General features: G+C 36.6%; 1 protein-coding gene across 8 annotated transcripts in view; it reads left to right on the top strand.

The window, feature by feature from the left end:
• HERC2 (HECT and RLD domain containing E3 ubiquitin protein ligase 2) overlaps positions 1 to 15,496 on the top strand; it is a 116,399-nt gene that overhangs the window by 97,991 nt on the left and 2,912 nt on the right. For 7 of the 8 annotated variants that reach the window (XM_082303852.1, XM_082303849.1, XM_082303850.1 and 4 more), the window contains 8 exons: positions 108 to 247; positions 1,279 to 1,466; positions 2,138 to 2,335; positions 4,369 to 4,452; positions 11,664 to 11,805; positions 12,581 to 12,775; positions 12,879 to 12,991; positions 13,984 to 14,174. In XM_082303852.1, coding sequence (XP_082159978.1) covers positions 108 to 247; positions 1,279 to 1,466; positions 2,138 to 2,335; positions 4,369 to 4,452; positions 11,664 to 11,805; positions 12,581 to 12,775; positions 12,879 to 12,991; positions 13,984 to 14,174 — 1,251 coding nt within the window. Of the gene's footprint in view, positions 1 to 107; positions 248 to 1,278; positions 1,467 to 2,137; positions 2,336 to 4,368; positions 4,453 to 8,635; positions 8,848 to 11,663; positions 11,806 to 12,580; positions 12,776 to 12,878; positions 12,992 to 13,983; positions 14,175 to 15,496 lie in introns of those variants that run through there. The other variant, XM_082303854.1, reaches the window with a different exon arrangement.

Below are 15,496 nucleotides of genomic sequence, written 5' to 3'. Positions count from 1 at the left end.
GGACTGTTTATAAATACACCTACAGATCAAATATCAGACACAGTCTGTCATTCCATTTTTTCCACAATTAAAACACAGTTTTGAAATGTTTTACTTTCTCTGTGCAGGGGCAAAGGAGATTATCATCGGTTAGGCCATGGATCTGATGACCATGTTAGGAGACCACGACAAGTGCAGGGACTGCAAGGAAAGAAAGTCATTGCAATTGCTACTGGGTCTTTGCACTGTGTTTGCTGCACTGAAGATGGTATAAAAATCAAATCATTTACTTAGTACTGAATTTGAAAAAAATGAAACTTTATTTTTTAGTCAACTGTTGGTAGGTTGTTGTTAAAAATGCTGGTCCTCTATGTGTATGGACATATTTTGTGTTTGCAGATGTTGCATATTTCTTTAGCAGCAAGCATGTCATTGATTTAAAATGATCACATAAAACCAACTGAAAGTTTTTAATTAATAAAAAATAAACTCTTTATTTCATTAATGCTGATGGTCAAAGAAAAATATAGAGCTCTAAAAGTAATTACAGATTGGTCAAGCAGTAGAATGAACAGATTTGGCTTTTTTTTTGTCACAGGGTCTTCTGAGCCTGCTGAGGTGTTTAACTTGCTAAATGAAGCACTGCACAAACAATATTGCTTCTTACAGAGCAGGTTGAGATACTGAATATTCTTTGTAGCAGACTCACTCCCACATTTAATTAGTAAGTCTGCACAATAACTGAGTGTTTTATAGGTGCTAGTGAAATAGGATATAGCTGCAGAAAATGGATGCTCAGGAACAAGGTTGCTATTTTGAAAATATTTTCCAATTATCTTGCAACAGTAAGCACCCATTTTAATGTCCTCCCTAGTAATACAACCTATTATAGGATCTTTTCTTTTGTCTCATACAAAATGTTAAGCTTTTCTAATTCTTTTTTAATATCAGCTTTTTTTGCTATGAAACTCTCAAATACAGGCTGCTTCTGGTTTATCTGTTGTTATTCTTCTGCTCTACCATTTCTTCCTGTTCTGGAACAGAACTTTTAAGTTATACAAACTATGAGGAAATAAATGCATCTTATACTAGCTGCTCTACATAGACCATGTGCCTAACTGTGTCGTTAAAGATTTATCTGCACTAGACAGTGGTTTTCAGGATGGCCATCAGTCCTAGCGATCTTGATTACGGTCCAAGGCCTCATTTGGTTAAATGACTTGTAAATGCTAATTTAAAAAAAAAGGCAAAAAGCTTCTGTCTTTGCTTCAGAACAATTAATTATTTTTATTGGTTTAGGGGAAGTGTATACCTGGGGAGATAATGATGAAGGGCAGCTTGGAGATGGAACAACTAATGCCATCCAAAGACCACGCTTGGTTGCAGCACTTCAGGGTAAAAAGATCAACAGAGTAGCCTGTGGCTCGGCACATACTTTAGCTTGGTCAACCAGTAAACCTGCTAATGCTGGCAAGCTCCCTACACAGGTAATATTTTTGGCTTATTGCATTCAGATTTTAAATGTACTTGGTATGCTTATTGCTGATCTTTCAGTAGACATATTTCCTTTCTAAATCCCTGCATATGCTCGGTGTGCTTTGATTTGTCTTCGAGTTTGAGCCAGTTACTTTGTTTAACTTCCATATTTCCAAAGAAGGATTCCAGTTTTCTGAGGTTAGAAAGCTTTTTCATTCAGTTGTTAATCCAATGCAGAACAGTAACTCAGTTTGCAAATCGGTAGGAATTTTAATTCTGTATTCCAGTTATGAAAATCTTATGCCTTCCGAGGGATTTCTTCATTGCTTGCTCTATGTTGAGAAGATTGTTTTTTGAATATTCTGTCTTTCAGCTATAATGCCTGGGTGTAGCGATGACAGGATGTAAAATGTGTCTCTATGGATAAAGAAAATTGTAAAATACACAATAGCAAGAATAGTCTAACTCATGTTTCTAATACTTGTTTCAGTTTAGATGGATACTATTAGTATCTCTTATAAACAACTGAATTCCATGTATGAAACTTTGACAGTGTGAATAAGCAAATATCTGAATTTCTAATACAAATTTACCTACAAATCTTATAAATTGTTGTTCTGTTTAATAAAATAAAGTATCTAATAATTCTAATTTGCATTTGGATATCATTGCCTTATCATAGGTTCCTATGGAGTACAATCATCTGCAGGAAATTCCCATCATTTCATTGAGAAACAGGCTTCTGCTGTTGCATCACATTTCTGAACTCTTCTGTCCTTGCATTCCAATGTTTGATCTTGAAGGAAGACTTGATGAAACTGGCCAAGGACCCTCAGTTGGGTTTGATACATTACGGGGAATACTGATATCACAGGGAAAGGTATTTATCAGAAAGTTTTTAAGGCAGTGATTTGTAACTGTAAGTGAAATGTACTGCTTAAACTGTTTCTGAAGAAAATAGAACTATATATCTCAATTTGTTCTGTAAGTTGTATATCAAATATTTGCATTCTGATTATGCAAATTTCGTTCTTTGTGAATGTGTTCTTTTTATTATGTTTTCCTCAGTTCTTCATCATAGTGCTTTTGTGTGTTGATCTTTACACTGTATAATAACTTTATTATATATAACACTGTATAATATATATATTATATATATTATATAATATAATGTATATGTATATTATAACACTGTATAATAACTTTACACTGTAGATCTTCTGTTTGTAGCATAGCCAAATTCTTCTAGAGTATTCAGTAGATGCTATTCTGGAAGAAAAATGTAAGATAAGTATGAAATGGTCACTGTCTGCTTTTTATATTTCAGTTGTCATGATCAGGTGATATACTAGTTGATCCAAAGCTCTATGCAGGTACAAACTTGTTTTAGACTGGGCTATAAGTGAAGACAGGATACCTAGGAGTTCAATCTCAAATTGGTAAAGAAAGTGGATTTTTATTGTTTTAAGTAAAGTCAGTCATGAGAAAATCCAGATTATTATAATGCTTCAAGGCTACAACACTTATTCAAAACTTCAGATATCGAAGGCCTTTAAAAACATGACTTGCCTTCAGTATGATCATCAGTTTGGGATCTGAATTTTCTCACTGTCATAGTAACTTGTCTAACAAAAAATGATAACCTTATATAAACAGACAAAATCTGCTGGGAGATATATTTGAAAAGAGAAGCAGTTAAGTTTCCCTCTGCAGTGCTGTTCTATGTCCTTAAATATGACACATGGCCTGTAACTAGACTCCTTAGCACGTATTGTCTCAAGGTCTCTTTCTCTAGACTCCAATAAAATTGTGTAGTAGAGCAATCCAGCAGAATACATGCTTCACAGACCAAGAGAAGACCATGCATTTTTCATCAAAACCTAAATTGGAAAAAACGAAAGGGAAGTCCTAGCTACTCTGTTTATGATACTTTTATATGTTAGTGCTATTAACAGGGAGTCTTTAGGTATGAAGTTAAGTATAGGAATGGGTGTGCAGGAGGCATATTCAACATAATTTACTTTAAGAGTCTGCAGAACAGTTACAGAAAGGCTTCAGATATAAGATAAAATGTGATATCAGGCATATGTTATATCGAAAGCATTCAACAGAGACACCAGAAGTTGCAATGCCATATTCATATCTAGGCATTTAAGTCAGGCTTACCTTCAGAGATTCTAAAGACTCTAAAAATCTTTTTACAGCTTGCTTGAAACTGACAATGTAAAATTAGATCCAAATATTTAGTGAGAGAACCTCAGATACTTGAATTTGCATGAAAAGTTTGGGTTTTTTATTTTTATTTGTTGTTTATTTGTTGCCTTCCATAGCAAGATGATCTCATTTTTTACTTTTTTGATTGTTTTTCTCTGATGTTAATTATTCTCCATATATATATATATATATATATATATATATATAATTCTGGTATATACTAATTTATACCTGCACTCAGTGGCATGTCGGTTGCTTAATAATAACTGAATCTGGGTGCAGTACAACCTTTTAAGCCATGGTTTTGAGTGATACAGGAGAGACTTTCTTCTTTACTTTTTTAGTATCCTGACTATTTCAGGCTTGAATTGTATTAGCACAAATAACATGATCTTTAACTAACATCTCACAGCTTTATCTTCTGTTGCTTTTTTTATTTTTAGTATTTCAAAAGTATTTGATGCTTCCTTCTATTTCTTCTAAAGAAAGACTCAGAGGTGTTATGCCTTTTTTAGTGTTTTGTGATGTACTCGGAAGGAAATTGCTGAAGGGTAGTGTTTCAGGGTTGGTTTCTCTATTCTGCTGAAGAGTCTTTTTTTCCCCCGAGTTGAACAAAGTATGTGTTTATCTGTGAAATATGTGCAACTCTCTGATTGCAGTTTTGCCACTATTTTAATTTTTTGTATTTTCCTTTTTTAGGAGGCAGCTTTCAGAAAAGTTGTGCAAGCAACTATGGTGAGAGATCGTCAACATGGACCAGTCGTAGAGCTCAACAGAATACAGGTATCTTAAGCTGAAGTTTTTGATTTTAGTATCTGTATGTTTAGCCCACAGTGTTATACATTTGTCAAGTCCCTTTGTTTCAGCTGTTTGGTATTTGAATACTGAAGAGTTGAATTTTTATCAGAGAATCAAACAATGAAGAAGTGAATGCAGCAAGGGCTGCTCATTTTCTTTTCAGTATGTTTTCGTCTACACTGTAGTTGTTTTGGGGGAGAGGGACATCTGTTGAAATATTAAGTGAATGATTGAGACTCTAATGAGCAAAGTATGTCGTGCTTGGCAAAGGCCTACTTTTTCAAAACTCGCTACATGAGATAATTTAAGAGAGTAGTAATTCTGATGCCTTTCTTAAGTTTCCAAATGGTCAGATGAATTATTCAGCTGTTGCTTTCATAACAGAGAATATGAAGGGGAAAAGAAAAGTCCTTGAAAATAGTTAAAAATCAGGCTGATTGACTCTTGTCCTTTGTTGGTCATCACATGTGGTCACATTGATCGCAGAATTCTTTGATACAAAAGGGCTTTTTTCCTTATCATTGATGTTAGAAAATGTAATGTTGTGCCTTAGGCCAGATATGCCTTTTTTCTGTGGATATTTCTGTAACATAGAATAGTAAAACATTGTTTTCATTTAAATGGACTGAAGCCTGGTCTTACAGAGAATCCTTATGCATTTCTTTCCTTTAGTGGTGGTTTTCTTTTTTTTTTTTTTTTTTTTGTATAATGTAAAAAGTAAGAAAACCTACTCTTTGTAAGGCTAGAATGGAGAAATTTTGAAAATTTTGACTAATTAGTTTTCTCTTAGTGAACAGAAGTACATCCTGTTGTGACTGGACCTTTTTTCTGCTTCTTTGCCATTTTCTATGGGCACTTAAAATTTCTTGTGGTAATGTTACGTGATTAAAATGCATTGGTTTAGTTTATTATATGGGAAGTTGAAGCTTGAAGAGAATGCCAGAGATTTTCTTATTACTTTTTGTGTGTGTGTGTGAATTCAGAAAGTCCAATAAAGCAGTGCAAGTATTTAACTTTAAGCAGGAAACCAGTGAGTAGGTTTTGGGCTCATTTCCTAGTGTCCTCCTTCTACTGTTGAGTTAAATAATTAAGATAAGCTTTCTCTTGTATTCCAGTTCGCTACTTGAATATGTCTTGAACTCTAGAAAAGAACTGGTAGCTGCAGGGCTTTCCTTCTTCTTAGCTTCTGAGGGAAATGAAATATTGCTGTAACACAAGCCTGTCCTAGATTTAGCCAAGTGAAGGCTAAAAAAGACCATGTTCCTAATCTGGACTGATTATACCGTACCAAGTACAGGTCACAATTTCTTGAGTTAGCTTTTGCAGAGAATGAAGATGTGGTTTCCTAAACTGTTTGATCCTTTATAATATTTAATTGAAGATTCAAAGCTGCTTTACATAGTCTTAAACAGCTAATCGTCAATGTTAAGAATTTTCATCTTACTTGCAGTTGTGAATTTAACTGCATCTAGGCTTTAAGATCCCTTTGCTTTCAGAAGACTCTTCTTACAGTTTATATATTGTATGGTACAGTCAATTCTCTTCATCATCTTCCTTCGTGTAAAATAAACAGATAAGTTTTTAATTTAAAGTTGTTTTCCAGATACTGTCTTGTTTTTTTAAAATATTTTCTTTTATTTATTTTATTTATTTAATATTTTCCGTTTTAAAATATTTCCTTTTTAAAATATTAACTTGTTGTTAGTGGTTTCTTTGGAAGTACCAGAACTGGACGTAACAGCTGTCTAACTTGTGGCATAAAAGCAAGCACACCACTCCCTTGTCCTGAGGTGAAGTTTTACATGGGCCAGATTCCTTTTAGAGTAGATCACATTTGCGTTATATACTACTTGGCCCTGGATCTTCTCTGTTGGGAGCCTTGTGATAGCAGGACACAGTAGTTTTGTGTAGTTTTCTTGCTCAAGGTGTGTGAAATACAATGTGATGGTTGTACTGCAACTCGCCCAAGTGCGCCAGCCTGGTATTTCTATAGCATAAAATTGAGGGTAGATGTTTTATGTTTGGAGGTGTAGCATGAGAGCAAGCCTGCGTGCACAGAGACAGTTTGGGACACTGTTAGAGGACTGTATAGGGCAGAAGAAACCAAACTGGATGCAGTTTTATCCATGTTACTTTTTTGGGAATGGTTGTTAAGTGAAATGTTCCAAAACAGCACCTGGGCCTTGCTCTGGAAAGGTGTAGTAGAAGTAGTCGCAGACTGAGCCAGAAAGTGAACCAACAGTTACGTGGCTAGACAGGACTCCAGTACTTAAGTTTACTTACTGACCCTCTTACTAGCAGACTAGTTTTACCTAATATTTAAGTATTGGTGTAGCTCATGTGGTGTCAAATGGACAGTGTGTTATGACCTATAGGCAAACACATTCATAATGCTGTTAAATGATATCTTTGCTGTTAGATGAAAGAGATTATCGCAGCAGTTGAAAAGAATTTCCTCCTTCTAAAAGGGAAACAAATTTCAGTTATTAAGGAGAATGTCTGCTTTCAGGAATGTAATATTGCAAAGCATCTCCTGGTTCAATGTTCTCTACTGTCATGGGAGGAATGTCACACGTATGGCTATATGAAATTTCACTTTAGGAAGAGTTTCTTCCCCCTCATTAGGGCTCCTTATTAAATGTGGGTTACAGAAATCTCATTAGCATGATAATTAAAAATGATCTGATCTTAAAGTAGGCACAGCATATCAATGAATGAATTACTTGTTCTTTTGTGAGTGTTATACTTCAGTTTAAATAACATTCGTCCATCCTGATTATTGTCTTCTCCCTTATCAAATTGCTTTTAAAGGACACTCATTTCATAACAGCCTTCATTTTCCTGCACTGATCAGGCGAAGCTTCTTTGTGTGCTTGTGTGGAAGAGTCTTTCATCATCTTTTTACACTGTATTATTTCTGTAGCATTTCAGTTTGAGCATAGATAACAAATCTCAAGGTACAGGTGAGACTGTGTCTGTGCTCTTGTAGTTCTCACACTGATGCTTCTATACCTCTTCTGGAGATTGATTTCATGACATATCCTTGAATTGTGTTTGCTTTCATAGATCTGTCATCTTTGTTAACAGTACATATTTCTCTTAGCTGATTCCGACTAATAAGCTGTCATATTTTTGTAAACTTTTTTATTAGTCTGAGTGCATGGCTTTATATACTACATTTCTCCCAAGTTCTGGTGGGTTGGAGAGAGCCCCACAGGATGGTCAGTATTTCAGTGGGTACTCTCAGGCTGCTTGAGACAAATTTAAAGTTTTGTTCTTCAGATTCCGAGAAAGAACTTCAATTTTGGTCTTCATCACTTCAAAATGCTTTAACCGGATTACAGATTGACTTGAGTGCCTCTCCCCCTTTGTTGCAATGGGTCTGCACACAATAAGTGATTATTCACTGAGGAAAGTTCTTGAACTTGATTCTCCCACATTTCACTGTGTGCTGCTTTTGAATGGCTGCATTTCTCTCTGGTCCAAGAAACGTTGGTTTTCCACAAGCTAACATCTTCTGATGGCAGACTGTTTTATGAAAATCCTATTTAGGCTCTAATCAACATATTAACTTGTTTTATGCTAAGAAGTTCTCATCAGCAAGAAGGCTGGAACTGTATTTTAAAAACTTGAGATGCTGCATAATCCATGTTTAATAAGACATGTATTCAATGAGGGTTATATCTGACCCTATTCAGCCTATTCAGCAAAATAAATTTCACAGGATACTTATTATGTCTCCAAAGGGGATGATTTGAAAACATGAGCAAGATGCTATACTCCAGACCTCTACAATAAAAAGTTAAAACACCTGTGGTGGATTGTGGCCTAAATCTATTTGTATGAATTTTTGCCATTTTTCAGTGAAGTGTTTTACTCTTTGCTAATAACCTAATAAATTTTAATATGGGCATCTGTCTTTGTCATCAAGCAATATACTAAGGTGCTGGCAGAAATGCCAATAATCCTTCATGGCGTTCTTGCATTGCTTTGTTAAAAGTCAAATAGTAACCATTCCTGCATCTAAATGATCAGATTAAATGAAAATTCTGTGTTGCTAGTAAACAAATACTAAATCAAATGTATAATAGCAAATGTGCATGCCATCCTATTCAGTTCAGGCAGGATTGCTTGCCTTTTATTGTCACTTGATTAATTTGTATTTTAGGTCTGAAGTTTGAAAAACCAGAGAATTAACTACTGCTTTCATAGACGTTCTGCTCATCCTTTCCTCTTTTTAAAAGAAGACTCAGTTATTTCTCAACTTAAAACTTCTTGGGCATCCAAATTTCTTAGAAATCCACTGAATTAAAACCAGCTTGTGTTGATACAGAACATCTTATACATGAGGAGGACTTGAGTGTGTCAGCCTTTCAATAAAACCTGAAAGAAATCTGATGGATGTTTTATCCAAAGCATCAGAAGTATGCAGCATCAGAACAACTGGATTTTGAGATGCACTGTAGGTTGGAGTGGGACCAAATACAGATCAGTGGGATGAGTCTGGGTTATTTCTGAATGAACAGTCTTATGGATATCGGTGAACTACATGCACTGTAGGAGTCCCTTTGCAGTCAGCGCAGGTTGACAATATAAATTGCAGAACACCAAGGGGAAAAAAAAAAAAAAATCTTGGGTTTCTCTAGCCTTCTGTTTACTTTCCATTTCTTTCCTCTCTATACTGGTGAAATGCTGTTTGTATTCTTACCCACTTTGCGTGCATCTCTTGCAGCAAAGTACGTTGTATTTTCCTTGCATGCCGTTTCTTATGGATCTTAAAATACACTTTTTTGTAGGTGCCTAAGAAACACATTACTCTGTGTGTGTATATACATACATATTTTGGTAGTGCTTACTCATTTTTAGAGGCTCCTAGTCAGCATCATAGATGCATATTTAAATATTACCATTAATGACTATAAGAATAACATGTATTCAGTTTCCTGGCCAACAGCACAGCCTCTGATCTGTCATATGTATTAAAAACTTACCCAGATTTGACAATTGAATGTGTGAGTCGAGATAGGATGCATTAACTAAGTGGACTGCAATCCAGAAAAACTGAATTTACCAAGGCATTGGCTGCTTCTTCAGAAATAGGGGAAGAAAATTTTATCAAAAAAATTTTATCATTGATACCCCTCTGTCTTTCCATTCTCCTTTAAAGATGAACAGATGTATTGCTGAGTAAAGACCGATGAACGATGAACTGTTTAAAATTAAAGATAAGTAAGGTATTGGTGGTTGGGGGAATGTAAAAGTCTTTACCTAGGGAAGAAAGCCCACAGGGTTGTCAACTGAACTGGTAAGAATCTTTCTGTCTAGCTGCAATGGACACACCTATTGTTTTTGCATGTTTCCAGCTCTAACAGTAAAATTACTAAGGCCTAATCAACCTCCAAATTTTTAGTTTCATTTAAAAAAAAATAATCATCATTATTGTGGTCAGCTGTGTTTGAACGAAGATTGTCTCAAGTAGTTATAATTATGTCAGGTCATAGAAATTACCTAGAACAATCATTCAGCATTGTCAGGTCAGTTCAGGACATGTAGTGGAAGCATCTAGATAACCAGATGCTGTTTTTTAGGTTTGTGCAAATCCAAGCATTAGTTGAAAAATGTCTTCTGTTAGAGAGGCACTGGAATTTGCAGTGCTTATAAATGGTGATAATCATAGTAATCACTGACAGTTAAACAGCTATGTCACAGAGATAAGACCTATTGCAGAAGTTGCAGTGCAGCCTATCCTAGAACCAGTAACTCTTTTTCCTTAATGTTTAGGTATTTTCTATTTTTATATCAGAAACAAGCTGACAAAGTATGGGCTGGATGAGCAGACAGTGAGGTAGGCTGAAAACGGGCTGAATGGCTGGGTCCAGAGGGTGGTGATCAGTGGCATGAAGTCTAGTTGGAGGCCACTAACTAGCGGTGTACCCCAGGGATCCATACTGGGTCCAGTCCTGGTCAACATCTTTATTAATGATCTAGATGATGGGGCAGAGTGTACCCTTGGCAAGTTTGCTGATGATACAAAACTGGGAGGAGTGGTTGATGCATCAGAGAGTTGTGCTGCCATCCAGAGGGACCTTGACAGGCTGGAGGAATGGGCTGACAGGAACCCCATGAAGTTCGACAAGGAGAAGTGCCAAGTCCTGCACCTGGGGAGGAACAACCCCATGCTGGGAGTAATCCAGCTGGAAAGCAGTTTTGCAGAAAAAACGTGGGGGTCCTGGTGGGCACAGAGTTGAACATGAGCCACCAAAGTGCCCTTGCCACAAAGAAGGTTAATGGGTGCCCTGGGCTGCATTAGAGGAGTGTTGGCAGCAGGTCGAGGGAGGTGATCCTTCCCTTCTACTCAGCACTGGTGAGGCCACACTTGGAATACTGGGTCCAGTTCTGTGTTCCCCAGTACAAGAGACATGGACATACTGGGGAGAGTCCAGCAAAGGGCCACAAAGGTAATTAAGGGACTGGAACATCTCTCCTATGAGGAAAGGTGGAGAGAGCTGGGACTGTTTAGCTTGGAAAAGAGAAAGTTCAGGGGACATCTTATTAGTGTATATTTTTGCATGCGTGAAGAGAGGGAGCCAGGCTCTTTTCTGTGGTGCCCAGTGACAGGACCAGAGGCAATGGGCACAAACTGTAACACAGGAGGTTCCCTCTGAACATCAGGAAACACTTTTTCACTGTGAGGGCGACCGAGCACGGGCACAGGTTGCCCAGGGAGGCTGTGGAGTCTCCATCGTTGGAGATATTTGAAATCTGTCTGGACATGGTCCTGGGCAGCTGGCTCGGGGTGGCCCTGCTTGAGCAGGGAAGTTGGACCAAATGATCTCCAGAGGTCCCTTCTGACCTCAACCATCATGTGACTCTGAAATAGTTCTGGCTCCTGAGAGCCTGAGGTTTTAAGTGCTTTTGTCCTCCTGGAGAGGATCAGGATACGTAATAGGAGTCTGTGATAGCTATATCTAGGGATGGATATTAGATGGTACTGAAAAATACTGTAGTGCTGTAATTTGAAATTTGGTTGTTCTTCTGTATATGTCACATATGTACAAGATACACTGTGGACCTCTGCAAATGTTTCGCTGAACACATTAGTATTTTATAAACATTAATGTTATGGTCTGATCTGCGCAGTGATGCCAGCTGAAATATGTTCTTACACTGATTTTTATAATGTGCTTACTCAATAGGTAAAGCGTTCTAGGAGTAAAGGAGGACTGGCTGGGCCTGATGGTACAAAGTCAGTGTTTGGACAGATGTGTGCTAAAATGACTTCCTTTAGCCCTGATAGCCTTCTGCTTCCTCATCGTGTTTGGAAAGTCAAGTTTGTTGGTAAGAAGATTCTCCACTCCCCCACCTATTTTGCACTTAACAGTTTTCTTCAGATTTACTTTTTTGGAGGCCTGAAGGAAGGAAGGGATATAGGAGAACAATGTATGTGTGTAGGCAGAGAAAGGTGCTTAAAACGTTAGGAAGCAAAAAAGCCTTTAAAAATGATTTTATAAAACATGTCAAGATTAGTGGAAATGTGTCTGTAATTGCCCTCAAATTCCAGGGGCAGCTCCTCTGCTTACAACAAACATTCTGCAAAATCTAAACCTGTTTTTCAGCTGTCTGAATTGGTACATAATTCTGCATAGCTGTTTTAACTGGTAGGGTTGTTTTTACAATTCACATAGCACTCTGAGCTTTTTGATGAAACTTTTTTAGATTGAAGAGCCATTCTATCTACTGTATGTAACATATATAACATATGTATACTTTAAAATGTTACTTAGGAATTGTGTTGCTTTGACTTTCTTTTTCTATCTCTTCTACTTTATTTTGATTAGTGTGTAACACAAAAATGTTAGTTATGCTCTGGCAAAATAGCATTTTTGACACTGTGATATATTGTATCATCTTCTAAATAATGAGATTTACAATGAACTGGAAATATCCAAATATAAACCAAAACATAAAGGTTTTTTATATGAACAGATATGACAGTGTAGCTTTAGTAAACTTCTGTTTACTCAGTCATCCCCGTGGAAGAAAATACAGTTTATTTCAATACTTCATTTATTTTTAAAAGAACATTTAATTTTGAGCCTTTTTTTTCTCCAAGGTGAATCTGTGGACGATTGTGGTGGAGGTTATAGTGAATCAATAGCAGAAATGTGCGAGGAGCTTCAGAATGGGCTGACCCCTCTGTTAATTGTGACACCAAATGGAAGAGATGAGTCTGGAGCAAACAGAGATTGTTTCCTATTAAATCCTGCTGCCAAGTCCCTCTTGCATATGAACATGTTTCGTTTTCTTGGTAATTTCATAGCCACATTGTGATGTTCTACTTGCATTACATGATCAGAATAGTGGGAATCTAACAAAAAAAAAAATTTACAATACTATGTTTAAACTTACAGGTGTACTTTTGGGCATTGCTATCCGGACTGGCAGCCCTCTGAGCCTCAACCTGGCTGAGCCAGTGTGGAAACAGCTTGCAGGAATGAACCTAACAATTGCCGATTTAAGTGAGGTAAGTATGAAGTTTCTGAGTAGGATATAACTTGCAGAAGACAAGCAGACTCTAGCATAATTTTTTTCTCCAGTGATTGGCTTCCCTGGTTTCTATATATTTGTATTTTGATTCGTCTTTTACGTTTTGAGCCAGTATATAAGGATGACTTGTACTCACTATTAAACTATAAATTTACAAGTCATTCAAAAGTATTTAAATAAGCTATTTGAATTCTAGTGCGTTCTCAAATCTTCTCATGGGTTTGCCTAGAAAAATGTTTGTGGTCAAACTCCTGCTTTCCAGTAGACCTTTCTGTAGTTGTTACTGCCTGTTGTGCCAAGATGCAGTGCTAGGTTAACGGTTGGACTTGATGATCTTAAAGGTCTTTTCCAACCTAAACAATTCTAGGATTCTAGGATTCTAAGATGCAGTAACTGATTGGGTGCACATGCCTACACTGTTTTGAAGTTAAAGAAAATTAGTTCAAACTACTACTGAAAATAGTTTATGCCCACATACTGAACATCACAAACTTTCAATCTCTGTTTACTGAGCTCAGTAAATGTGGAGTAAGAGTTAGGTCTTCATTACAAAGAAGAGTTCCTTCTCAAATACTGTCACGTAGAAATGTACTTAGTGTAAAAGCATTGAGTCATTTACTTGTCCATAAGGGGATTCCTTTTGTACCAAAACCAGCATTGGACTTTGTAGACATGATTACGTTTTTAAGCTTTAGATCCAGTTTTTTATCTAATACAGTTTCTTGGGAAATGCTTCTCAAAAGGATTGAAATCTAGAACACATACACCCTCCCACATCCCAGCATAACGAAATTTTGTGTAAAATACTAAGGCATTTTATGGCTTTGAAATTCAGTTAGATGGGTTATGGTCAGACATTTGACGATGCTTTTGGTAGATGACACATGATGCACTGCTTTTGGTATGCAAGAGACGCTGTTGTATAGTGCTAGTAAACTGACTTTAACTTGGGCTTGTTATTTTCAAAAGGTCGATAAAGATTTTATTCCTGGGCTCATGTACATTCGAGACAACGAAGCTACTTCAGAAGAGTTTGAGGCTATGAGCCTTCCATTCACTGTGCCTAATGCAAGTGGTCAAGATATTCAGTTGAGTTCCAAGTACACCCATATTACACTGGATAATAGAGCTGAATATGTGAGGCTGGCAATAAACTACAGGTTTGTTGAATATGTCATTAAAATTATTGACATGAATAAGCATTTTCTTTTAAAAATATGTAAAGGCTTTTAAACAATGTAAACAGTGTTGGTTTTCTGATTTCTTTTAATATCTCCAAGGAGAAAAGGTTAAACTTAATCTTTAGGAAACAAAATAAACTAGCAGGTGTGGCTCTAGATTTTAATAGCTGTCCTGACAGAGCAGTTTTGGCAGCCAGTTTTACAGGTGGAGAAATGTCCCATCTATCTTGTTCTTCCTATGCAATAAAGTAGTGGGCTTGATCATCAAGTTCTTTGTAAAAAGAGCTTAGATTTAGTACTACTGCTCCCACAGTTTGTTTGTATCATCAGTGGTAGTCAAGAGCAGTCCCAGATGAATCCTTATTATATTCTTATCTAAGTTGGAATACACAAAACAAAATGTTCATTCCCTGGACACCATAAAATAAGTCTGACACCTGTATGCAGACAAGTAAGCCAAAAGCTGAACATTGCACTGAAATCAGTGGGAAATATTAATTGTTCAGGATTTGAGAAGACAGGCCTTTGGTCACTTAAATACCTAGATAGCTAATCTGGACAAGTACATCTAAGAAGAAACCGTAGGCATCTTGTTATGTGAAGCAGTGGGCCTAGTGCCTATTGAACTGTGGAAATTTAGATAATTGGATGAGAAACTGATTCATAGTTGGTTTATTCCTTCCGCCATAGCTAACTGTTTCAGAGAGTGCTTGAGCAAGACTGTATCATCACTATATACTTGCTTATTAGTTTGTAGTTATAGTGTTTGCCAACAACTACTTGAATTACAGTCTTTGTTGTGCTGTTTTGTTTTTTTTTCTTTTTTTCCTATAGATAGTTATGAACCAATACTTAAACCTGTTTTTGACAGCAGAGAGGAATTTCATTTGGAGTGGATAAATGATATGTCTATATAAAATGTAACATTCCTTTGAAGAAATGTTTTTGTTCTCTTGCCAGTTCTGGCTGTCCTCAAAGGACATGAGCAATTCTAAAGCATTTTCCAGTTAAAAGTCCTTTGGGAGAAATATTTACATGTTTAGATTAAGTAGCAAATTTTTTAATTATGTGAAGCCCTTGAGAGAAAAAACTATCACCTGAATAGAATCCATGTGAAAAAGTGGATGCATAAGACCACGTTTGTCCTGACATCTTTGTTTATTTTGGTGATAATGAGCCTGGGGCCAGGACTCTTGTCAATGATGCGAATCTCAGCTCCGAGAGCCCTGTAAAACATCTCAGAAATTATTTGACAGGAAAAAAAAATGCAAAACACAAATCATGGGTGGCAGCATAAGCAG

Source organism: Platalea leucorodia (genome assembly GCF_965183815.1).
Source record: "Platalea leucorodia genome assembly, chromosome: 2".
Lineage (NCBI taxonomy): Eukaryota > Metazoa > Chordata > Aves > Pelecaniformes > Threskiornithidae > Platalea > Platalea leucorodia.
The sequence above is the reverse complement of the archived record's forward strand: the minus strand, read 5'-3'. Positions and strand labels throughout refer to the sequence as shown.